The sequence below is a fragment of the Schistocerca americana genome, chromosome X, assembly GCF_021461395.2.
Source record: "Schistocerca americana isolate TAMUIC-IGC-003095 chromosome X, iqSchAmer2.1, whole genome shotgun sequence".
Lineage (NCBI taxonomy): Eukaryota > Metazoa > Arthropoda > Insecta > Orthoptera > Acrididae > Schistocerca > Schistocerca americana.
This window is the reverse complement of record NC_060130.1, coordinates 86,445,644-86,473,329: the sequence shown is the minus strand read 5'-3', so window position 1 is coordinate 86,473,329 and position 27,686 is coordinate 86,445,644. Positions and strand designations below refer to the sequence as shown.

Below are 27,686 nucleotides of genomic sequence, written 5' to 3'. Positions count from 1 at the left end.
CATATTTACAGGACATTACTTTTACATATTTTTTGTAGTTGCTTATGGTCATAGCTTTTGCTCTTAAGCTATCATATTTGGCGTTAGAGGTGGTTTTCATGTTATACTTGTTTTTGAACGAATGTGACTATATTTAAGGACTATGTGAGGTGATGTAACTTTCTATAATTATTTTTTTTCTGCCCAGACTTAACATCATACTTTCTATAAGTAACTGCTTCCCCACTCTGGTTTCTTTGTTCATGTATGTTCAGTACTCAGCTGTTACTAAAAGTTTTACATACTCTGCGTTTGTGATGTTTCGCACTAACTCAGTCAACAAGGTTAGGGTATTTAGCGGCACACATTTCTGATTCTTCCAACTTATTTAATTTTCATTTATTTTTTGTTGGAAAGAATAAACTGTCCTCATTGCATACTAGAAGCAGATACACTTACCACTTACAGACAATATGACACAGTGCTTTGATTAGTTAATAAATTTATTTTTATTTGTAAAGTATGGGCTTCTGATCATATACTAAACTGAAAAATATTTCAGAAATGAGCATTGCTTTTTGTAACTGTAGTCTGGTACTACAAATATTAGATTAAACAGAATAGTCTCTCATTAAAAGTTTGATTGTTCAATAGTGTAGTCTGGTGTTACAAATATTAGATTAACCAGGTTAGTCTTTTGTTAAATTTTGGATTGTTCAATAGTGTCAGATTTCTCAGCATGACTGACTCCAGAAGTTTTTTGGTTTCATTCTCTGAATGAAATAACCTTGACTAGGAATATAATTCCATATATTTGCATCAGTAGAAGACAGTATAGAAATATATGAATTAGGTTTCCAGAACCAGTATTAGATTCTGTATGGTATGTTCCTGTATATGGAAACTAATTAACACTAAACTGTGTAGTTGGCAAAATATTGTATGTAGTGGGTTGAAAATGGTCTGTGGTTGGTGTATTAGTTTGCTGTATATTTGTGTAAGTAACATTTCCAGAAGTGGTAACTAGTAAGTAGCTACCTCATGTGACATGTTCTTGATTGCTATGCAATAGCTGTTAGCTGGACTTTCTAACAAAGAAAGCATGTAAAATTTTCTACTAATGTTAATTATGGAAGTACCATTCTGTGTAGGCACACAAAATAAGCAGCATCCGGACAGTGAAATTCACACGTACATCATTAACAACAGTCATTCTGTTAACATCTGCTCCTCTATGTGCCTGCCACTTTGATGGTGGACTTCTTTTTAGGTGCCATTGAAAAAGTTGGTTTAAGTTACAAACTGAAGATGTCATAGGTGTTAAATTGAACTGAAGTAAATTTCTGTCAGCAAATGTTTCTTAATAGTATCCAACTGTGTGTTGTGCACTGTTGAACTGGAAATTTCAAACACACAGTCTCATGTGATTTAAAAACTTTTTTCCTTTCTTTTTACAAAAGATAGTGGCTGATTAAGTGCAAAGATAGTCTTACTAGATGGAATGACAAATTTATACCATCTGACATTGCTCTGTACAGAACAAGGAAAATGATGTTATGGTGGACTCAGTCTAAAAGAAGTCAGGATGAAGGAACTAGCACTGCTAATAGCTGATTTTATTAATGTACAATGCAATTTTCATAATACGTGTTCTTGACAGACGTTGTTTGGTAAATTCTACATACTGTGGGGAACTGCAACGTAATGCCATGAAGACATTTCTCTACATGAAAGCCAACAAACACCTTAAAGGCCAAGCCTGAGCTCAGATCAGGCCGCAGATGAACCACCTGTTGCTCAAAAACTTGTCTCATTTCATATGAGAACAATGTATAGACGTCTCGCTACCTGACCTTTGATTGGTGCTGCTTTCTGTTGCCAATCTGCTGAATTATTTATATATCAATATAATAGAAGGAAACATTCCACGTGGGAAAAATTATATATAAAAACAAAGATGAGGTGACTTACCGAACGAAAGCGCTGGCAGGTCGACCTGCCAGCGCTTTCGTTCGGTAAGTCACCTCATCTTTGTTTTTATATAGAATTATTAATATAGAAAGATTAGTGAATGTAACAGCTGCTGTCATCAATGGCTGAGCCAATGTGATTGCATTGACATAATTTCATGCTTGTACTCATTAGGTATTGCAGTGCACTATAATTGTGTTACAAATAAGTCTTGTTTGTTGATTGAGCAGGAAATTTTGGGAAGCTCAAGAGGAAGCAATTGCTCATTAACTCACCTTGAACTTCATACTCTGTCATCATGCTTCCAAAATTTGTAATCTATCAAAGAACTTGAAGTAACTATGAAAAATAATTCTTGAAGCTTGGTCCTCCTTTAGTATGTATTACTCTTGGCGATACATAAATCACACAGGTGCCAGTAATGCTTTAAATAACAGCATAAATGGCCAATTCCTTAGGCCCTGTATTTTTCTAGGTGACTGGCATCCAAAGTGTTAGTGGAACAATAAAATTTAGAACGTAACGTACATTGCCCGTTCACTTTATCATTTACATAGTGTTTCTTTAAAATTATCATTCTCCTTCAGTGAGCTGAAAGTCAATGTCGGAGGTGTCTTTTAGGGGGTCTTCATTCAGCACCACAAAACAAAGGAAGCAGTAAAATAAAGATTAATGAGCTACACTAGACCAGTTACATGACACCACTGCTAAAAACGTTCATCCAGAAACTCTATCATGTGATACAGCATTATGGTTATAGTTTGGTTTTTCGTCATTAATTATACTTTTCACTCCAGACAATTATTTGTATACGTGAAAAGTATCAAATTGCAGCATGCTTCAGAGTCTGTAGGTCCCCATCTGACTGGCTGAGTCGATTGGTTCACAGATCAAAAGGGTGTATCGCATCCAATAAGACCATTCTTAATGAAGCCCTGACCTTTCAAACCAACCTCTGTATTTAGGACAGCTTTCCCTTTTGTTTTTAGTCCTGATATCAGTTATAAAGTGGTGGGGGGTTTTGGCTTCCAGTAAATAATCTGGACAGTTGCTTGTATGGATGGAAATTTCTCTCACTCGAGCATGTTCAGAAGAGTGGGAAATGTCTTGACCAGCTATGTAGATCACTTACGTTAATGTAAGAACTACTCCATAGGACTGCAGTTATTGTGTTAAGTCACATATTGACCGTGTGCAGCCGTTGTGGTCAGAGTTGCTGAATAAGGTAGCTTCAAGAGTACAGATGAAGATTAAACAGCTTAATATTCCAACAGGACAGCAATACAAAATGTGTGGCTGCAAATACTGTACTGGGATTCCTGTAGAACACTTCAAAACAGCAAAAGATTCCTGTCTCGTAATTTAAATTGGTTGAAAATGTGTGAAATCTCTTGGAATCCTGAACTAAAAGCAATCTGACAAAGCCATTTCCAGAAGCATGGGGGCAGGATACTGGTAGTGGAGATACTGAAATTAGTATAATTAATTAATAAATGCTTCCAATGAGGGCTTACAAGAAACAAAGAATGTTCATCTGTTACAGGATCCCAGGGCATATTCTTTAGCTCAGAAATTATTAATTCTTGTATGAAAACAAGTTTATCTCAAAGAAACGGTGTAGATTCAGAAAAAATATCATTTATGGGGAAAAAAGGACGGGTATACACTCGCGCGCGCGCGCACACACACACACACGCACATACATCCATCCACACATATACAGACACAAGCAGACATATACAACTCTTTGCCTCTGTATATGTCTGCTTGTCTCTGTATATGTGCGGATGGATGTGTGTGTGTGTGTGTGTGTGTGTGTGTGTGTGTGTGTGTGTGTGTGTGTGTTTGTGTGTAAGGTAAGTCTTTCCGCACCCGGGATTGGAATGACTCCTTACCCTCTCCCTTAAAACCCAAATCCTTTCGTCTTTCCCTCTCCTTCCCTCTTTCCTGACGAGGCAACTGTTGGTTGCGAAAGCTAGAATTTTGTGTGTTCGTTTGTGTGTCTATCGACGTGCCAGCGCTTTCGTTTGGTAAGTCACATCATCTTTGTTTTTAGATATAAATATGCAATTTGTTTGAGAAAAAGTTGACTAATAAAACCCAGTATGCTATACAGGATGGCAAGTGTTCCACAGAAATGATAATGCCAAAAAAAACAAAAAACAATTGCATTGTATCTGATTACAGGATATATAAAATGGCAGTATCATGTAAAAAATCCAGGTATAGCCATAACAGGTCAGTATAGCACGTACGAGAAAGTAAAAGAAGTATTCAGGGAATTGAAATGGGAATCCTTTGAAGAGAGATGATATAGTTCTCATGAAACCGTGTTGGATAAATGTAGACAAACTGTATTTGGAAATGACTGTATGGCCATTGTTCTGCTAGCAACATATATTTTTTTATGAGTGGTTAGTGCACATAGAGGGGTCTTCTAAACAATTATTTTTCTCTTCACTATACAAATGAAATAGGAAAGAAAATTGTTAATATTGATACAGTGAACGCTTCATCACTGATTGAACAGTGGCTTGCAGAGTATTTATGTAGATGTAGTAAACAAAGGCAATATATACACTTCTTTTGCAGTATACAGGGTGTTACAAAAAGGTACGGCCAAACTTTCAGGAAACATTCCTCACACACAAATAAAGAAAAGATGTTATGTGGACATGTGTCCGGAAACGCTTAATTTCCATGTTAGATCTCATTTTAGTTTCATCAGTATGTACGCTCAATGGAGCACGTTATCATGATTTCATATGAGATGCTCTACCTGTGCTGCTAGAACATGTGCCTTTACAAGTACGACACAACATGTGGTTCATGCACGATGGAGCTCCTTCACATTTCAGTCAAATTGTTCGTACGCTTCTCAACAACAGATTCGGTGACCGATGGATTGGTAGATGCGGACCAATTCCATGGCCTCCACGCTCTCCTAACCTCAACCCTCTTGACTTTCATGTATGGGGGCATTTGAAAGTTCTTGTCTACACAACCGCGGTACCAAATGTAGAGACTCTTCGTGCTTGTATTGTGGACAGCTGTGATACAATACGCCATTCTCCAGGGCTGCATCAGGGATTCCATGCAACGGAAGGTGGATGCATGTATCCTCGCTAACGGAGGACATTTTGAACATTTCCTGTAACAAAGTGTTTGAAGTCACGCTGGTATGTTCTGTTGCTGTGTGTTTCCATTCCATGATTAATGTGATTTGAAGAGAAGTAATAAAATGAGCTCTAACATGGAAAGTAAACGTTTCCGGACACATGTCCACATAACATATTTTCTCTCTTTGTGTGTGAGGAATGTTTCCTGAAAGTTTGGCCATACCTTTTTGTAACACCCTGTATACACTTATTTTTCTTGTGTCTACTTCCTGCTTTTGCACAGTCAGTGTTATTTTTAAAGGATCTGGCACAGTTAATTTAAGGGGTGGATGAATGCCCTTCCTGTTGCCACACTGTTACCCCAAGGCCAGAGTACTCAAACTGTCTACATATAGTGTTATTCATGTGAAAGTTTTTGAAATGTTTGCCAATAATGTAACTGAAGTGAGACTTGGATACCTACTAGGATGTGGGAAACTGCCTGAAAACCACATCCAGACCGCCAGTACATGGACCCTCGCTAATCTTTTGGGCAGGGCCAGTGCACCTCCCCATCCCAGAAGCAGTACTTTAACATGCACGACTATCAGGGAGGGTTAAAAGGCCATATAAACACTAATAAGCGAAAAGATTATGACCACTGCCAACTGTGAGATTGCCATCTGTCGTTTTCGATGTGATATGGTCTGCAACTGCTAAGAATTTTTTGGATGTTTTCATGATGTCTTCATCTGCCACTCTCTTTCATGTATGATTGAACAATTTCGGCCTTACGCCATTTTCAAATATTTTATGGATGATTGTTTAGTAGTAGAGCTTTGCAACAACTGCTCAAAAGTAATGTTCTCCTAAAATAGTGTAAAACCCCTCTAATTTACTTTATGAGCATAACATTGAGTTGTAGGAGCAATGACACACATGGTGTCATTTACTACTAAAAATAATCCATAAAATACTTGAAAATGGCCTAAGGCTGAAATTTTACAATTGTAGATGAAATAAAGAGAGAGGCAGTTGAAGGCATCATGGAATCGTTCAAAAAAGCCATCTGTAGTGTTGGGGGCAGGTGACGGTGTAAGAATTGGCTTTAAATGATAACACACACAGGCATTCAAAGAATCGTTCTCTCCACGTTCCATACGTGAATCGAACAGGAAGAAACCATAGTAACTGGTACAGTGGGATGTAACCTTTGCCATGCACTTCATGGTGGTTTGCAGAGTATGTAAGTAGAGAACAGATGAATGGGGATGCATTCTAGCAATGATACAGGCCATAAATGGGGATATCCACTGACATAAGTGACTTTAACAAAGGACACATTGTCATTTATTTATTTATATACTTGTTCCATAGATCTGTACATGTGAGCAAGTCACTCAGATGTTGAACGTGTCAATATACATAATAAAATACATAGAATAAAGACATTGTTATAGTATTAATAACCGTGCAGAAAAGTCATACTTATTAGCTTAAAAACTAGTCAACATAAGTGTGAAGATTGCAGTTTCATATTTAGGGCATTATTGCATTTATTTTAACCTTGAACGGTAATCAAAACTTCCCACTTTGGGTTTAAAAGTGACCCAAAAATGGAAATGAGAAAAACAGAAATTTTTACATTAAGTCATTATTACATTAGTTTGACAGTAAACAGTGTCAAAAAATTTAAAAACATCTTTCCAATCTGGGTTTTACTTATTTCTCTGAAAGAATTCCTCTAGTGAATAAAGTGAGGTCTCAAGTAAATAATTTTTCAAGCTACGTTTAAATACTGATGTACTACTCCTTATACTTTTGATGCTGTTGGGTAGGGAATTGAAAATTTTCGTTCCAGTGTACTTTACCCCTTTCTGAATAAGTGTCAAGTTCTTTAACTCACAGTGGAAATCCTCTTTTCTTCTGGTGTTATGTTCATGGTGTAGGCAATTCGTATCATATAGAGTGGGGTTATTTATTATGAAGCACATCAGTGAATATATGTACTGAGATGTTGCTGTCGGTATTTAAAGTCGTTTAAAAAGATTTCGACATGAGGTTCGTGGGGGTACACCACAAATGATTCTTATTGCTCTTTTTTGTGCTGTGAGTATTTTCTTTGCGGCAGGTGTATTGCCCCAGAAGATGATGCCATAACACATGACTGAATGAAGATAGCCAAAGTAAGCTTTGAGATGGTAATGTCATTGAAACATGACAAAATTCGTAAAGCAAATGTTGCCGACGTCAGCCGTTTCAGTGTTTGTAGAACGTGATGTTCCCAGTTCAGCCTACTGTCCACGTATACGCCTAGGAATTTTGATAAGTACACTTGCTTTATCATCTGATCATTCTGTGTGATAACTATTTCTTTTGGGTTTTTGTGGGTTGTGCATATCATTGACCTCGGATTCTAAGTCAGTAGTTGACACATTATCCACCACAATGCTCGTATCATCAGCGAACATTGTAAATTTACACTGCTTATTGATGGATAAAGGCAGGTCATTAACATATATGAGGAACAGCAAGGGCCCAAGCACTGATCCCTGTGGCACTCCATGCTGCACAATTCCCCACTCAGTCCACTATATATTATGATACACTATCTGAAACATCTAGAATAATCTTCTGCTTCCTATTTTCGAGGTACGATTTTAACCAGTTCCCTATAGGTCCTGTAATTCCATAATGACAGGCCTTCTTGAAGAGTATCTGGTGATCTACACAGTCGAACGCCTTTGATAGGTCGCATAAGACACCAATTGGCAGCCTCTTGCTGTTTATAGACTCTAGAACATCATTTGTGAATGAGAAAATTGCGTTATCTATTGAAACTCCCTTTTGAAAACCAAACTGCTGACTGTTAATGATGTTCAGGTCACCAAGGCGTGCCACAATCCTGTTGTACAGAGCTTTTTCTAGGACTTTTGAAAATGTTGTTAATAGAGAGATAGGGCGATAGTTTGACACATTTGTAGCATCCCCTGCTTTGTACAGGGGCCTGACAACAGAGTATTTCATTCTGTCTGGAAACACTCCTTGTTGCATGGATGTATTGCAGATGTGAGACAAAACTTCGGTCACTTCACTACAGCAAGCCTTCAACAGCTTGCTTGAAATATCGTCGATACCAGCAGAATGTTTATTTTTCAAAGACTGTATGATTTTTTTTATTTCATTGGCAATAATGGGAAGCACACTTATTTGACTGAAAGGTTCTGGAAAATTATTTTTCATTATACAGGCAGCTTTATCTACAGAACCATGGCAACCTATCTGTGTTGGAACAGTTAAAAAATGTTGGTTAAAGATTTCGGCAATTTCCTCACTATTAGTTACCTCTGAGTTGTCAACAGTTAAAACAATATTTTTGTCTTTGGTGTAGTTTACAGTCCCTGTTTCTCTCTTTATCACATTCCAGATTGTTTTAATTTTATTTTCAGAATTAGTAATTTCAGATGCTATACACATAGTTTCAGAGTTTTTAATTACTTTGGCAAGAATTTTACAGTAGAGTTTATAATGTTTTAGCTGAGCAGGTTTGTTAGAAGTCTTTGATGCTATGTAGAGTTATCTTTTTCTCTGACAGGAAGCTATGATGACCTTAGTGAGCCATGGTTTTTTTTTGTAGACCTAGCAGGTTGGACTCTGCATGACTTTTTTTGGAAATACACTTTCAAAGATACCTGCTATCTCATTTGTGAATAAATTGTATTTTGAATTAGCAGTTTCTCCTAGATAAACAGGTGTCCGGTCAGTATGCTGAAGACATGATCTGAACGTTTGAATAGCTTCCTCACTTATTTTCCTTACTGTTTTCCATCTAAGTGAGGTGTCACTCAGAAGAATTCCCAAGCTGTTGAAAGTAACCCATTGTCCTTCATGGTCAGACAGACCATTTATAACCATTTCAATATTAATATGGTTGACATTACTCTGATCAACAAAAACGTTATCAATGAGAGTACTGGAAGAGGTTGTGGTTCTGGTGCGCGAGCTAACCACGGGAACAAGGTTGTACATGCACATGAGATTTTCAAACTCCACCTTGCAGGGAGAATTAACCAAGAAATCTATGTTAAAATCCCCAACAACTACCATGCCCCTATTTTTTCTACTTAAGTACAACAAAAGAGTATCTAATTGTTTAACAAACACTTAAAAATTACCAGATGGTGCCCAGTAAACTGCCACAACCGTTAATCTGGAGACAGTGTCTGGCACCTCTATAGCACATGCTTCAAAATGTAGCTCAAAGCAGAATCTTTGTACATCTATTGCTGTGAACAAGACATTGTTTTTTACATATACAGCTACTCCTCCTTTGTCCATATAGTTCCTGCAATAAGACGTTGCCAAAACATAGTTGGGAATAGGGACCACTTCAATACCAGCAGTGATGTGGTGTTCTGTTAGACACAGAATGTGGGCACTGTTTATACCTTTTGTATCTTCTGTATTAGCTGTGAACTGATCCAGCTTGCAGTATAGGCCTCTTATGTTCTGATGACACTGTTAACTTTTGTTTATCTTTAATTGTATTGCTGTTTGAGTGAACTTTCGTTTGTGTATTAATTACTTGTTGCAGATTTTTGTTACTGGACCAAATCCTGCTAGAGTTGGCCCAGCTCACTAGTTTCCCTCGTTAGTTAGGGCTATGACTGGTCTGCTTTCATGATCGTTATTGTTTAGGCCTATTATTTCATGAAAAGCTTTTCCAATGCCTGCTGCTAGTTTACTTTTGCCAAACTGATTTAGATGTAGTCCATGCTTTGTGAAGCAGTGTCTCTCATACCTGTCTGTATCCAGTAGTGTCACATGCGTAAACTTAGTGCAAAAGTGTTTCAGTTTACTATTCGTTAGGCGAATTTCTCTGTTCACACAAGACTAGTCTGCCAGGTCATATCTCGTGGGCACAGTTGTTAGTATTATGTTTGTATGCTGTAATAACTGCAGCAATACGAGTAGTTTTTTAATGAAAGTGCTGGCCACAGTCTAACATAACAGTCGCGACACTTCGCCTCGATTTTGTTGCCTTCAGCGCCAGCAGCGCTCCAAGCGGCCGGTAGGTTGAACTGTGGGTTCGGCGCGATCGTGAAAGCGAATAGTGATTGTTTATTTTGATTTATACAATGGTTTTTACCATCGGGAGCGTTTGTAGCGCAATGAATTGCAGCAGCAATAGGAAGAAGACACCACGGCTGTCTTTTTTAGGTTTCCTAAGGATCCCGAGAGGTATATGCCATCATGTTACTAAACTGTATCGTCAGGATTCACTTGCAAATGTATGTGTATAAATGATGAATGTTTCGTTTTAGGAGCAAAAAAAATGGCTAGTTAATAGCAGACGAGAAGACCTTATGAAGAAAGACCCGGTCTACCTGTATAATAATATTAGGTTTTGTTCGCTACATTTCGAACAAAACCAGTTCGTGAACGCAGACAATAAAAACTCGTGTGGAATGCAGTACCCACACTGTTTGACATTCCAAATAAGCCACCTCAACTGACGAAGAGGAAACTGCCACAAAGATTCGACAGTCAATCTAAAGCTGTAAAACAGTCCTATGACACAGAAGCAGCCAGTTCAACTCTCCATGTATTAGTGCCAGATTCGTGAGAATCATCAACACAGACCTGCTTTGACGCGAAGTGGTTAGATTAAGTGCAGCTGTTCGTGTCTTACAAAAGCGTGTGAAGTGTCAGAACGTGCAGATTGCTAGACTTCGAGCGAAACTATTATGGGACAAGGAAAGTGCCTACAGACAGATTGTTTGAAGATTATTCAAATATTTGGTTTTTCGTGAAATGTAATGTAATCAGCTCATTATGTTTTCAGCATATTTCTCCCACTATTTGTCAGTTGCTTGTCCCACTTAGAATAATATAAAGATAAAGGTCGTACTTGTGGCAACAGGCGATAGTGACAAACACTGTAGGCCTACAGAACGATAAACGAGCTGTCCATCGCCTTTGCATGTAGAGGTACATGTCCGTGCTTCTTACATGTGAATCTGTGTGTTTATATTCTTTTGATATCAGCGTGGTAAGCTGCAATTCTGTCCAATGTCACAAGTGTTTCTTCACGAATGTGTCGTAGCTTGCCACTCCATTCATGGTTTTTGTCCACACTTGCGCTTATTTTAGAATCATTTTTAGAAACATATATGCTTTCTGATACTACACAAACTCTTGGAGGCAAGAAACTAACTCGAATAATTCGGAAATTACGTAGGAAATGGATGGAAACACATTATGCTTACGACGCGTCTGACGTTCACCTTACCTGCCGCTTGAAGCGCTAGTGTCGCTCCATCTGTCAAACGGCAACAACTTTTACAGCAGTGAGTGTCGCGACTGTTATGTTAGACTGTGGTGCTGGCCTCGTTGCAATAAACGTCGTTTGCTCCTGCGATTATCGCAACAGTCTTTTTCCGTGAATTTAGCACATTCTGTGTGTATGTCTTCTACCACATTCACGAATTTTGCTCCTGGTTTAACAATTGCTGGTATACACGAACCATCTTGAGCAGAGTTCGACATGCATGTCGAAATATTGCGAGCATGACTGTCTCCAAATATTTTTACGTTATTTTTCCGTTGTGTTTGTTTACGTACGCGATCGGAACTTTTTCTTACGCAACCACGCGTGTTTTATGTACACGTGTTGCCGTCTACTACAATTTTAGATGCACTGTTTTTGTTATTTGAGTTATCACTGTTTATCAAGCACTGAACTTTGTCCACTGTTGAGGCTTCTTTATTCACTTGTGGGTTTCCTTTCTTGTATATAAATGTGGCGTTGCCGATGGTTACGTTTTCACGACGTACATAACACCGATCTACACACACTGTCGAAGCACTACTGTTTTGTAGAGCTGTATATCGGTCTTGGAGGACAGCGTATTTCACTTCTAGCACTTCAATATCGGTTTGTAGCATTCTGATTATTTCGTCCTTATTTTTGATAATGTTTGAAAATTTACTTTCACACGCGGCTGCTATGCACGGCTCACAGGTCCACAAATAGTCATCAGTTACGAGTTTTAAGTTGATCTTGCAGCAATTTTCATGAAACCAGTACTTGCAGGTTCTACACTGAATTCCTTTACGAACTTTTCTGATACACAATTTACAATTACTATTACTTTTATCTTCATAACTGGGAGCTGAACCTACACGTACTTTCTCTATCGGCGCCATCTTGGAAGACAGGTGCCAGGGAACCAGCATCTCAGAAATGGCATAGCTGGTCAGCGGTTTACATGCTAGTGTCATGAGCGTCTATGGAAAGTCATTGAAGGATGGTGAAACCATGAGAAGGCAACAAAGACTTCATGCCTCATCACAGAATGTGGAGGTTGGAGACTTGCCCATTCTGTAAACCAGGATAGACAGCAATCAGTGGCAGATCTGACAACAGAGTGAAATGCTGCTGCAGGCACAAGTGTTTTGGAGCACACCATTCAATACATATTGTTGGACATGGGGTTTTGTAGCAAAGGACCTCTAGATTTTCCTATTTTGACCCAGTGACTTTGGCAATTACAGCTGCAGTGGATATGAGCTCACGGGGACTGAACTGTGGATCAATGGAAACGGACTTGCTCAGATGAATCATATCTCTTGTTACATAAGGTTGACGGTCATGTCCAGATAGGCCATCATCCAGTTTGAATGACTGCTCAAAACGTGCTGTGCCACAGATGCTCGTCACCGGGGTAGTTTTCTGCTATGGGGGACATTCGATTGAGGTTCCATGGGACCTGCGGTAGTAATCAAAGGATTTGTGGCAGCTATGGACTATGTGAACATAATTGTGGATCACCTACATTCCTTCATGCCTGATGTCTTCAATGACCACAGTAGCATCTCATAAAATAAATGATTACATCATAAAGCCAAAATCTTGCTCCAGTGGTTTGAAGTGTGTGATAGTGATCTCACATTAATGTCTTCAGCACCAAATTCGTCTGATATGAACCTGATGGAATGCATCTGGGATGCCAGCTCCACAGCCACAAAGCACCAGCCCTATTTATGGACCTGTGCATAGATATATGGTGCCACATACCTCCAGAAATCTACTGGGCAATTTGTGGAATCGACACCATGCAGAATTGCTGCTTTCCAAAGATGGACCATCATTTTATTTATGCTATGTCATATTGTGTTGGCTCATCAGCATTGTTTCTTCTAGTTCTCTGCACATGTGTAACATTCCTGTCATAAATATACAATAAGGAGACTGAAAGAGTGATACCATTGGTGGAATTTACATTAGATATTTTGAACAATGAATCTCAGAACAGTGAAAACGAACAAGTGAAACAGGAATGCCCTTAAGTTTTCCATTCCTATAGCAATTCAGGATTACAGTTTCCAATACAAAAACTGAGTAGATACAGTGTGCTCCTTTCTTCTGAAAATGAGGTTGTGGGGCCAATATTTCCTTTTGGCATCCTGTTGCTTTCATTTTCCACAGAAACTGTTGCACTTTTCATATCCATGTGTCAGTCTGTACTTCTCTTGCTGGGCATCACTCCTGTAGGTCCCCTAGTAAGATAAGAGTGTGAGCCTCTACATATTCAGAAATTATTAACATCTCGTGTCTTCACTTGTATCCCCTTACCCACTGTTCTCCACCTTACTGGGTGACGGTGAATTGTATAATGTTGGTACCTTGCATTCGTTCGTACTACCAGTAATTGGACTTATACGTACAATCTTTCTGTCTCTGTATTCACTTCTGCCGTTGCTATGTGGTAAAAAAATGGAAAGTTATTTTCCATCACTTCCATCACATGTTGCAGTTTTGCATGAAGCTGTTTTCCCACTAAGCACAATCCTGCCCCCAAAATTGCTGTGACAGCAAAAGCTCTGAACTCAGTTGCCTGTTTACTGCATGGTAAACTGCTTCTAGTAATAACACTATACCCATTCTTGCATCATCAAGTCTATTGCAAATGCTTGTAACAATCTAGCTACCATTATTTTGCTGTCTAGTATGCACAACCAACTCTGTATTTTTTCCCAAATCGCTCTTTACTGTTTTCACTGTATCATAAGTGTACTGTGCCAATTCTGTGGTTAACTCATGAACTATGTTGGTGTTGTTTAGAATGCTCTGCTGTAAATTCAACTGTTGCATAGTATGCCACTATGCTGTGGTTTTGATGGTGCACATAATCAGTTGCACTTGCCCAATTTTATCATTCAACTTCTGTATATGCTCATAATCTGCTATTCCAAATATTGTCTTCAGTATCTTTCCTCCCACATCCAAATCATCATCTTTTTCTTACAAACTAGCATCCATGGTACAATGTCAGTTATTTGCATCAGCTGAGCTCTCAATTTGCCATATGGTAGCCTCAATTTTTGGAGTTCACCCTGTATCTCAGTGGGCAGTTTGTAAAGTTACACAGAGAAGTGCAAAAGAACAAATGCATCTTGCAACCTGTAAACTTTTTTCTTTATATCCCACACATCAAAAGTCAACCTCCTGGTAAACAACACACCTGACTAATGGCCGATTGTGAACTGTATGCGTCATTCCTCCCTGGTAACATATAACAATATCAGGACAACATCAACCCATCCAGAACTTTTGACATTCTCTCCCTCCCTTGAAAATGGGTATACAAAACAAATCAACTATGAAATAACCTGTATTTGAAACATAGACTATAACAACCCACATAACTAATATAAATATTTAATAATAATAAGACTTGAACAAGAATAGAAAATGAAACGTATTGAATGTCAACAGCCTTGCCGCAGTGGAAATGCCAGGTTAATACTGGGGTATGCCAAGCACTGTTGGCAAGCAAGGCGTACTCAGCCATTGTGAGGCCTTGTGAGGCCAGTTGAGGAGCTACTTGACTGAGTAGTCTGGTCACAAAAACTGGCAACAGCAGAAAGCATGGTGTGCTGCCCACATGCCCCTCCATATCATCTGGTGATGCCTCTCAGCTGAGGATGACACTGTGGTTGGTTCGTACCATAGGGCCCTCTGAGGTGTGTTCGGACAGGGTTTAGTTTTTTTAGTTTATACTGCATAGCTCCGGAAACACCTCTCACACTAATCACATGTCCAAGGTAGTTCACCTGCGCCTGCACAAAATTACATTTATCTGTGGTAAGTGTCAGAAGCATTGACTGTAGTCTACTGAACACATCTTCTGACATTTCACATGTTCTTGCATATCTTTTGAGAATACAATGATATTGTCCACATATAGCATGATAGGCTTCAGTCCACATAGAATTTCATCTAATGACATCTGGAATTTGGTTGGTGGGTCTTTGAGTAATGGTAATGACCCCATCGTACCATGAAAGCTGTCTTTGTTCTGTTCTCTGGGATTACCTCTAGCTGGTGATATTTGTTTCTTAGATCTGTAGTTGTAAAGTCCTGGCACTGTCCTAAGTTACCCAACATTTCCATAATGTTTGGGATTGGATATGCATCAGTCAGTCTTAGCATTGAGATATCTGTAGTTGCAACAAAATCTGTATTTGTTTGTACTACCCAGCTATTTCTGTGGTACGATGGCCATAAAATGACCACTGCTGTGCCCCATGGACTATCACTATGCTCTTTTTTTCACTTCTGACAACTGCTGCCTTTGAACACCTCCGTTAAGTGTTGGAGATGCTTCAGTACGCAGTATGGCTTTCTGTAGACTGGCACATTGTTACCCGTAGGTATACGGTGCTGGGTAAGAGGTATTACCGGTAAAAGACCATCCACTTTAAATAAATCCATAAACCATAGTAGCAAAGTTTCCATTGTCTGCTGAACACTGCCTCGCAAGGGACCCAACTGACTTCTGTAACGCTGATGTGTTGATGGCTTGCTGGGGACCCTGGTCATCAAATGACCTATCGAGAACCTCTTTGTCTAATACATCTAATGTAGCTATCATTACGCCCTTCAATAGACTAACCATGTCAATACCAAAGTTATCCGAGCTTACAGGAACCATAAATCCACCGTTTACGCATACTACGCTTCTGTGCATGAAACACCACATTTTAATGTAATTCTAGTGCCTCTACCGTATATGATGTTTCATGTGGTAAATATGTATGAGTGTAAACACACACACATTTCCCCATGATGGTATAGAATCATGGGAATCAACCTTCAGTGTGTGTTTTTGCAGTTTACCCAGCAGCCTTGCAGCATTGCCTCGCTTGCAGCTATGTCCCCAAACGGAAACAAAGCTCCACTTAGTTCTATTGCATACCACAAAAGATCGATTGTAGCATGATTTTAGTCAAGAAAAACCAGCCCAAAAATTGTTGAATACCCTCCACCTACAAATGGCAACACTTCCATATGCTCATGAAAATCTTTAGTTCCAATACTAAAACTGAGCAGTGCTGCATCCAACAATTCTATGTTATTGTCCCCCAACTCCTTGTGATTTGTAATGTGGAGACCAAAATGTCTTCCTGTTTATGACTGAAACATACGTACCCGTATCTACCACAAATTTATGTTCCTTGCCCTCCATCAAGTCTGTCGCGCACATTGTAACTGTGCATTTATTTGTCCAATGTAATGTCCTATTCATACCCATTTGTGTTTAACAGCTACTTCCGCTGTCATCGTTTTCCCAGCTTTCGATTCCCACGGTCCCGTGCTCAGTGTCCAACTTGTCCACATTGAGATTGCTGACATTGCTTCTGTACATGACTTTTATGCCCACATTTATAGCACTTTACCTCTGAAGCGAAAGCCCTGTGGTCAGTACGTGCTTTTGTGCAAAGGTCAATTATGCGCGTGGGAGCATTTCTACCACTGTCCCTTGTTCCCATTCCACAAAGCAAATCCAGTGATAGTTGTAGGACTCGCTCAGGTGGCAAACATAACTTTGCAAGGTAACCTTTATCACTGATACAGGCGCACAAGTAAGTGTTTTGTTCATTAAATCTACTTATGGCCGGGAACTAAAACCACCACATTGTAGACTGAGTGGACTGGGAAAAAAGATAATCCACCCAATACATTTCCAAAATGTGGAACTGGAAATAGACAAAAGGAAGTAAGAGTTCACATTTGATGTGGTTTGGAGGCAGGACCACAATTTCAGTGTCATTTTAGGCAAAGATTTCCTGCATCGTTTTCGTGGCACAGTTAACTTCCAAACACAAAAAGTCCAAATTGGGGTAAACTTCTACTATTTTGGTACTATTTCTGTTACAAGGATGTGAGAGAGTCCAGAATGAATGGCCACATTCTGACAACCCACTAAAGGATGTGCCATAGTGTTGAAGTTAAACAAAGCTGAGAAAATTTCAGACGATACAGAGAAAATTATTTGGATAGAGGTTTGTCTCAAATGAATGCATCAGAAGAGGGTACATTTTTGCCAGTGAGCATAGATAATTTTGGAACCACAGATGTTAAAATTCTCTGGGGTACCACGCTTGCCAAAGTCCACAACTTAAATACTGATGAGGTAACAGCATACTAAGAAAATAAACAGCCTGAAAGAACAGTTTACATTAATTCTGCTTCAGTTATGTCACCTATAAAAGGAGAAACTGAAAGAAACTTGAAAATCGGTGTACAATACCCCAAATCTGTGAATTTGTTTCATAAAAAGAAGCAACTTCTGGCAAGTTCCCTAACATAACATGAGATTTCTACTAGTGATACTAAGCGTTTAGTCCAGAAACTATAACACATACCCTATCACTTACAACCTGTAGTAGAGAAAAATATCTCAGATTTGCTACAAGCAGAATTAATCCAACATTCTTTCAGTCCCAGGGTGCCACCTCCAGTGGTAGTCCCCAAGACAACCAATAATGGAGACAACACTTACTGCATTTGTGTAGACTGGTGGGCAGTCAATAAGGTCATGAAATCAGTTACTTATCCCCTTCCAAGGACTGATGAGACTCTGGATCACTTTGGCAAATGCCTATTCTCCCCACCTTAAAAATGCATTCTGGTTACTATTAAATTTTTATACCTATGAAAAAATCAGGAAAATACAGCTTTACTTGTGCCTTCCACAAATTAAGAATATCTAAGGATGTCCTTTGGCCTCTGAAATGCCCCTGCTACAGTTCAGCAAAATGCTGATTTACTTTCATGACGTTTAAAGCTGACCACGTGTATAGTATATTTAAACGGTATAACTGTCTTTTCGAGCAGGATGAGGGAACATGCAGAATATCTAAGAAATGTACTAACTAATGTTAGTGACGCTAATGTAAATTTGAAATTAGACAAATGTAGTTTCGTGCAATCACAAGTGCACTATCTAGGTCACATAATTTCTGCAGAAGGTGTAATACCAGATTGCAATTAACGGGCACAGTGAACAATTTTCTAGTGCTGAGTAACATAAAAAATTGCAATCATTTCTCACGTTAACAAATTGCTATTGTCATTTTATGGGGAAATAGGCAGCCACCCTGAAATCTCACAAAATTGCTGAAGAAAGGAATTTCTTTTGTCTGGACAGCGGACTGTGAGTGCTATGTTAAAACTGAAAGAAATTCTCAGTTCATCCACTTTGGCTTATCCAGAATTTACCCTACTACTTATTCTATCATGTGATGCTAGCAGTGTCACTGTCAACTGTATTCTGAGTCAAATACAAGATGGGGAAAAATTGATTATGCATCGCTTTAGGTGAGTGAAGCTGAGCAAAACTACAGCACCACAGTAAAATAACTTCTGGCACTTCATTTTGGCTCTCATTACTTTCACTGTTACCTACATGGATGACAATACCCAGTAATTGCACATCAAGTGGCTTTACAATGGCTATTGAGTTGAAAAGATGGGCCTCAAAACTCAGTGAACATGACTACGTAGCCAAACAAAAGCCTGGAAAGTTTAATCAGAATGCAGACGCCTTGAGTAGGAAAATTAAGATCCTGCAAGTAGACAACTTGCTTATTGAATAATTAAAAAAGGCACAAGATTCTGAAACTGAGTTTAAAAAAACGCACTACCTTACTGGAATTTATTGCAAGTGATGACATTTTATATAAGAAAACACGTCTCGGAGAACGGATTCCAAAGACTATCTGCAAGTGCATACTGCAACAATGCCACGATAGCATAAGGCATGTCATAATGGGAAAAATGCCTTGCTAGTGTGCATAGCAGGCTATTACTATTAGTGGCAACAACAAAAGAAAGATGTAGCAGATTACATTCAAAATTGTCTCCTTGTGCCAAAAGCATAAATATGAAGACCAAATATACCTCTTCAGACACTGTCTGAAGCAGTGGGGCCTTTTGAAATCTGAAATTGCAGCACTCTGTTGTCGTAGGACCATTTTCCATAATGGCCCAAAATAAGAGATATATTTTATCTGCCATTAACCATTTCTCTCGCTATCTTGTAAAACGGATTGAATAAGTAATTTCTGAGACAGTTGCAAAAGCGTTCATCACCCATTCAGTACTACCATATGGGAGTCCAGAGGCCATTATAACAGATCTAGGGAAAAACTTTGTCTAATCCTATGGTACAGGTAGAGGAGAACTACACCACTTCACCATTGAATAAAGACAGGTTTGAATGTATTCATAATGTGGTATTTAAAATATTGTCTTATTATGAGAACAGCTTGCACTCGGACTGGAACCATCTGTTACCATATGTAATTCCATCGTATGCCAGACTACATGAAACAACAGGGCTGTGACCTGTTTAGGTTGTTTACGGTCATAAAATGCGTTCCATTTTCGAGTTTGAGAAGTTGCCGCCTTAAATAAGTTCCAGTCAACTGAAGCATGTAACTAGAAGATTGAAGTCTGCCGACCATACTGCATCACTCCACCACCGTGATATTTTACTTAACATAGCTGTTGCCACAGTGACTTCCACCCAGCTTGCTATTCCGAAATCTAGTGTGACTATACACTGTTATTTCACATGCGTGTTATATAATAAAATGCATACAGCCACTCCAACTGATTACATGCCCTGGCCAGTGGACTGTACCAAGGTGAAGAACAAAAATTAATGATGGCTTTTCTGTTTCTATTGTCATGAACTGTAATTTTGTAATCTCAACTAGGATTGTTTTCTTTACTTAAACCATTATTTTTTATTTGTCTTATGACTTGCTTACTTTTGTGACTGTCCTAAACAACAGTCTTATTGTACAATTTTGGTAAACATTTTTGGAAAGCAGTGATCAATTAATTGTTATATTTTGATTAAAGTTCAGTCTTGATCACGTCATGTATGTTTTAATGATACAGGTAACCGGTTTCGGTTCTTTTTACAAAACCATCATCAGACCCATGGCTCCTTAGAATGGTAGGCGGAGCTCTCCTCGCTGCTACGCAGCGTAGCATCGAGGAGAGCTCCGCCTACCATCCTAAGGAGCCATGGGTCTGATGATGGTTTTGTAAAAAGAACCGAAACCGGTTACCTGTATCATTAAAACATACATGACGTGATCAAGACTGAATTTTAATCAAAATATAACAGTCTTATTGTGCTTGTCTGTTCATTTGACGTTTTATTGTTGTGAGTTATTTTTACAATCTTTCTATTCACTTTAACTGAACTTAAATTACCTTGCTGTTGTGATATATAAATTTGGGTCCAAGGAGTCAGTCTTCTAGTGTTTATTATTCGTTTATAAGAAGCATTAATGCAATGGGAAGTGTCATATTTTGTAGTTGTCATTTTACACTTTTGTTAGCTAAATCTATTTCATTTCATAGGTCATTCTGGTTGATGCTCAGAAAGACTTAATCAATTAGTTGCTTTGGTGATTTCCAATTTTGCAACCTTCCTTTGCTCAATTAAACAGTCACAATGGTACTTAGAGGACATAATTGATGATGCTAACAAATCTGAAATGAAGTTCACTTAGAATGCTTCCATCCTCCCTGATTACAGTTAAAACAAACTTGTGTTTCAAAATTCTGTTTAGTGATTTTGATTTGCCCTATCAGGCTGACAACAAAATGGTGCCACCCCGGAGGTTGTCTGGTCCCTGTAAGGATGTTGGACACTGTGCAACCATGTAATCTTAAAAAAAAAACTGACTGCAGTCTGACAAGGAAGGCTTTCAACGTCATGTAGCCCCTGTTATATTGCTAAACACACTGGGTCCAATACTTCCTCTAGTAATGCTATAAATCAGTCATTCACTTCCTTTACTCATCTTAAAAACTGACCTCTAAACATGTATTAGTTAGTTTTATGCTATGTCCTCATCCTTGTTATAGGAATGTTTCAGTTGGTTGTATTCCTTAAAACTGTATCTGTAACTAGCTTTGGCTACCTTTGTAAAGCTGCAGCCCTCACTTTTCTGTGAAGACTGTAGTCCCAACACGGTGATGGAACAAATTTACTCACATTCCTAGATTTTATTTGTTAATTAAATTAAAATATTGTAACCCTACATTTAAGCACCCCATTGAGATTGTTGAATTCACACATAATGAACTCGTTTAGGGAGAGGGGAGGAGATGTACAAGGTGCCCCCAGCCACAAACTTGAAAAAGTTTTTATTATTTGTATTCTACAAAGACCTTCCCACTGATGTGACAACAACCAACCACGTCACATCAGAATAGGCCGAATCATCATCCACAAAATGCCGCCCTACCAACCAAATCATGCCGCAGGATAACCTGTTCTGAGGTGCCACCTGGAGCAGACACTAAATGGGTTATTTTCTTTACCTTTGCATTTCCCTTGTCCTTCAAGATGGCTCTGGGGCTGCTGCAGTTATCTTCTCTTATGCCCCTCACAATCCTCACTGTGCAATCTTAAAGAGCAAATAACCCAATAACATTTCTTTTCTAAACTTAAGAACCTTATACAAGCCCATACCAATTTCCAATCCTTACTACATCCCCATGTGGGGTGTACAGAGTGTAGCAAAGTTATCCAGGGACCAATCCAAATCACAATGTACTATAGGCAAGGTCACAACTGTAGTGTTCCATGGCTCATAAATAAAGGTCTCAAAGATTAGGCAGTCTCTTGTCAGTATGTCTTCACATGACATGCTTGCTTCAGCAGTGCCTTGTGTGGGAGCAAGCTGCGGCTGGAGAATGGAGCGGGGAATCCAAATCACTTTCAGATACTAAGGAAACATTGATAGATTCATCGATTTTAAGTTATATCTCTCACTGAAAATGAAATGGGAATGACTCATGTCAGGCAGGTGCTGGTGCAATGAAAACGAATACATGTATAACAGTTACAGAATACCATGAAACTCATGTTGCCCTCTATGCATATAACCCTTCAAGATACTAAAAATGCACATATCCTTGCCAAGACACTAGAGCAGTCAAACCAATATAGAGTAACTCCACTAAGTAGAGTCTAAACTGGGTTTTGCCCACATCCTTGGATTTTCTGATCTATTTGAATAATTACCAAAGGAAATTACAAAAAGTACAAATAAGGCATGTTGAATCTTTCAGACAGCCATGAGGTGTGCCTGGACAACTAACTTGGTAAAAGCATTGCCCATGAAAATCAAGGATCAAAATTCTAGTCCCAACATGACAGTTTCAAGCTATTAATAAGTTTCAAAAGTAAACATGCTTTCAACTACAGGTACAAACAGAAGCTTATTGTGGCAATTAGGTCACAAAGTCACAAACACTTGTTCAGATGCATCTTTGAATAGCCGACCGGTGTGGCCAAGCGGTTCTAGGAGCTTCAGTCTGGAACCGTGTGACAGTTATGGTCGCAGGTTCAAATCTTGCCTCGTGCATGGATGTGTGTGATGTTCCTAGGTTAGATAGGTTTAAGTAGTTCTAAGTTCTAGGGGACTGATGACCTCAGATGTTAAGTCCCATAGTGCTCAGAGCCATTTGAACCATCTTCGAATATAGTGTAATAGGGAGAGTTTAGCCAAGATCTGGAATAAAATAAATGCAGAGAACTGAAAATTTAAAATTTCTTTACTGCTCTGTAATGCTGTGCATTATATCAGCCTCTATAAAAACAACATACACATATAATGCAACATACTGTATTCATTATTTTCTCAATAAGCTGCTCTATTATTCAATGCAATGTTATTGTCTTTTTGAGGGGGGAGTTACAAATAGGTTGTGTGCTAGGATGATAAATGATTCAGTCAATTGTTTCTTTGAGGATGACTAATCAATAGTACTACAGTTCATCATTTTGAGCCATTGTTGCACTTACACAAACATATATAATACTACAATATGAACTAAAAATATACACTTTCTCTATTTAAAGCTCACTAAAATATGGCTTGCTATATATACTATCACATTTATGTACTAAACTTACACATGATACTATGTATCACAGATATGGAAGACATTGTTTATGGAAGACTGTTGTGGAAGACTGCTGCACAAATTACATGAACTGTGCATAAGAAACATCTCAATTGGGTAATTAATATTTTACAAATTGTTTCTCCAAAAGTGGAATGTACAGTAATAAAATGTAATACCCATGGCATTTACATTTGAGATTAACAAACCAGATTGTTTTAAAGTTAAAACAAAATAGCAATTAAATACTCTTCAACTGGAAGCTGATACACAATAAAAGAACTAGTTAGTGTAAAAAAGAACAAATGAATCACAAGATCAACATAAATTGGTACACACTGCACATTGACACATAAAGACTTTGATTTGCCCGATAACTGCGGTTTTCATTATTCTGTGACCAGGAAGGTATACAAATACACAATAAATGGGCAAAGTCCACTTTTTTTTAACGTAAGGTATCTTACACCTTCTGATACTTATTTTCCATTCATACCATTAACTTTAAACACATGAACTGATTACAAAAGGAATCTGCTAGCAGAAACCTACATTACTATGTAAAAACCCAAAATGAAATACCGACTGCTACAAATCTAAGAATAAAATAGTTTGCGTAGTACATTCAATTGTTTTACAAGAAGTTACCAAAAAGTTTGCTTGTTAACCAACAAAACATGAAAATTAGCTAAGTATAAACAAACTGAGATGTAATATACGTATGTATGGGTGCTGCAGTACAAATCTGCAAAGTAATGCGCTTATTTATTTTCTAAAAAAATGTAACATTCAGTGGTCACCATTATTGGTTATGAAGTTTATCCAGTTATTTGTACGAGTCCTGTTCCTGTCAGCTGTTTATGACAAAGTAGTTATTCTGTTTACAAAACTAACACTTCACAAAATTATGATTGCAAGGTGCTCATTTCTAATTAATTTTTCTAAATCTGTCACCAGCAACAAGTTAACAAAAGATAGTAATTAAAAATTTACATACTGGCATATTGATTTAGCATCATTTACATTAAAGTGATTACTTGAGCTATGGAAGAGTGATGGGTTCTGAACCATACTGCATATGAAACAATACCTTACTTCCCAAAACAAGAACTGAATATGAAGATTAACGATTATTGCACAACAAAGTTAACTGTGATTCCGGCCAGACTGGTGCGTGCCCACAAGAACACAAATTTACATTTCTCCTCTGCTGTTCACAATGTTCCATTGGAAGTAGCTGCGGAACTATTTTCTGTTGCAATGTGAAAATCTTCATCACCTGTATTCACCAGGATTTCTTCCGATGCAGCAGTGTACAACAACAACAACAACAACAACAACAACAACAACAATAATCATTATTTGGTTGGGTACGTGGCATTTGACATTGCTGAATTTTATATTTCACTGGCTGTTAAATAATTGTGTCACATGTTAATAGTCGCACACATTTTTAACCTGATTCACTGTTTTCAATCTAACATTCAATAGCAAAAGCCTGCACCTATACTACAATTACAAAAACATTATTTACAAGACTCTAATTCTTCTGAAATTCAGTCTGCGAGATACTGGAGTTGTACGAGACTACTAAAATATTTTTCCTGCAAATTGAATATATAGGGAAAAGCACAACAATTAGTCATTAACTGCAATAAAACTTCATACTGTTGATTTGTTAGCACCGATTCACAACATAATGTGCAAAAGCATATTTTATCGAAAGTAATAAACTACTGTTTCTAATTCATCAATTTCATTTAGTGTAAAAGTTCTGTTTGGTCATAAGCTTATTCAGACATCATCTAAAACAGAATTTTATTGCAAATTAATTTTTCTGTGTGCTCCTTCATTCTCACAATATCCAGCTTTGTGTGACAAAAACTAAAATTTTACACAGTTGGTACAGCATTTTACTGTTAATAGTATAAAAAACACAACAACATTTATGTAAATTACTTACATAAGATGAAAATTTAGTGCTTTTAGTCTTCTTTTACCTTTTGGGTGAGAAATTCATCCTCCCACCACCATTCCTCTATTTCATATTTTACACAAAATAGTGTCACAATATTTCAATTACTCTCTTCCAATTAGCCCCCCCCCCCCCCCCTCTCTCTCTCTCTCTCTCTCTCTCCATTTATCTGTAATGACCAAGTCTACAGTTGGCTTTGCTGTACAACACAAGTTAACTCATTTACAAAAACAAAATTGTTTACAACAGCAGCTTTTTATATAATGTCACTCTTTAACAGGGGATGTATTTTAAATTTATTTGGCACAGGTAACACCTTGGGCAGGTGATAATGATAACAATAATGATGATAATGATAATAATAATAATAATAATAATAATAAAAACAACAACAACACATAGAATTTAAGCAGAAGGCTCATAGCTATTAATAAAATATTTCCTTATTTTTACAATTTTCTCATATCATTTTTCGTTTTTCCAGGCAACACATGATAATGGTAATGAAAAAATTAATTCTTTCAGAAAAACAGGGAAAATATTTCACAGATTACCCACACACAGATATTTTATGAAAGTATATTCATCAATACCGTGATGAGAACCTTCCCGACCAATTCCAGATTCTTTGACACCTCCAAATGGAGCTTCAGCTGTTGAAATAATGCCCTCATTTATTCCAACCATACCAACACACAGCTGTTTTGCTACTCTTCGTACCTGGGCCATGTTACTACTGTAAAAGTATCCTGCCAGTCCTGAATGTGTGTTATTAGCTATGTCCAAGGCTTCTTCCTCACTTTTGAATCTGAAATAGAGATTAGAAAAATAATTTCATGTGTCTCATATATGCCTCCAACTTAACAAACATCATGATGATGATGATGATGATGATGATGATGATGATGATGATGAGGAGGAGGAGGAGGAGGAGGAAAATACTAACGTACTTTAATAAAATTCTGAAGTTATGGAGACATGAACAAATATTCCAGAATCTTGAGTCTAATTCACTAGCACCCTATATTTTGATGCCTATATACATTTGTTAATGGTATAGCTGAAGTTTTTAACTCCTGATGGCATATACACAGAGTTGGTTGTATGTAGGGACCGGAAAAATTCACACTTTACGGTAAAAGCGAAACAGACATGAATTCTGCCTCAAAATTACTTAATAGGCACTCTTTCATTGCACACTGTGTCCAAATGATCTATTTTATCAGAGAGAGTTTGAAATAGCTTAATTTTCTGCATATAAATATCAAAAATTTAACCAATTTTCAGTTACTGGTATTGTAAATCATCTGGCGAAGCCCAATTAGGAAAGATAATGTGCATAAGAATCTGTTTGCAAAATAAAGAGTGTATGAATGCAACATTGTTGTCAATGCACTCAATGATCTGGCACCATGCAACTGTGGACAGTTGGTCTATTTAAGATACACAGCACGTAATGCAACGTAGCAGTACTCAGTCGTGGGACGTACAATTTTACAACACAGAAACGCGTTACTTTGTTAGCTAAAACTCAAAAGATGGTATAATGTGGACAACTTCAACACGGCAAATTACGTGGCAGATGTTTTGAACTGTGGTCACATCAAATACAGCTAGAGGTTGGACCTGAACTACATCGTTAACAATACTCTGCAACCCTCAAAAGCAATTGCGCGGCAGCCGTCCCTGAATCCTTGTGCTGTGCGTTACTCATTGTTTTCTTTTCTTATACTGGAATAAGTGAAGCGACTAATCCATGTCCTTTATAACTGTTCTCGAAAGAACAGAATACTGTTGCTGACCGTGTAGCTTTTCCCTGGAATGTTACATTACATAGGTAGAATTGTGGACAGTTGGGAATGTGAGTCTCACGGGAAGCGTGCAAGGGATAAGACCCTGCAGTCGCGCTATTCATCTGTGTCCTCGGTGGCTCAGATGGATAGAGCGTCTGCCATGTAAGCAGGAGATCCCGGTTTCGAGTCCCGGTCGGGGCACACATTTTCAGCTGTCCACATCGAGGTATATCAACAACACCTGTCGGCAGCTGAGGGTTTCAGTTAGTCATCATTTAATCCATGTCCATCGCGGATTTCAATTACCATCCTTACAATACCAGAAGAGATTGGCGATCCCTGTAACAATGTCACTACCGTACATTTACATGCGACACATCTTCCAAAAAACGAGAACCGAATTTCGGAAAGAGTGTGTTGCTGTCATGTTTAGATGTTAAGATCTGAAGTGGATTTGCTGGCCCAGTTAAATCTGGCGCCTGGAAAACAGATGCAATTTATGATTTAGTCAGCACAATCGCTATTTCTCCTCAATTAGACAAGATGTAAATAGCTTCAGTCTCATATTTATCCTTCACTGT

General features: G+C 38.2%; 1 protein-coding gene across 1 annotated transcript in view; it reads right to left on the bottom strand.

Moving 5' to 3' along the window:
* Nucleotides 1-22,968: 22,968 nt before the first annotated feature.
* The window catches only part of LOC124554696 (succinate-semialdehyde dehydrogenase, mitochondrial), a 223,958-nt gene continuing 219,240 nt past the window's right edge, over nucleotides 22,969-27,686 (bottom strand). Inside the window, exon 9 of the mRNA XM_047128322.1 lies at nucleotides 22,969-26,120. Coding sequence (XP_046984278.1) covers nucleotides 25,856-26,120 — 265 coding nt within the window. The 3' untranslated portion in view covers nucleotides 22,969-25,855. The remainder of the gene's footprint in view (nucleotides 26,121-27,686) is intronic.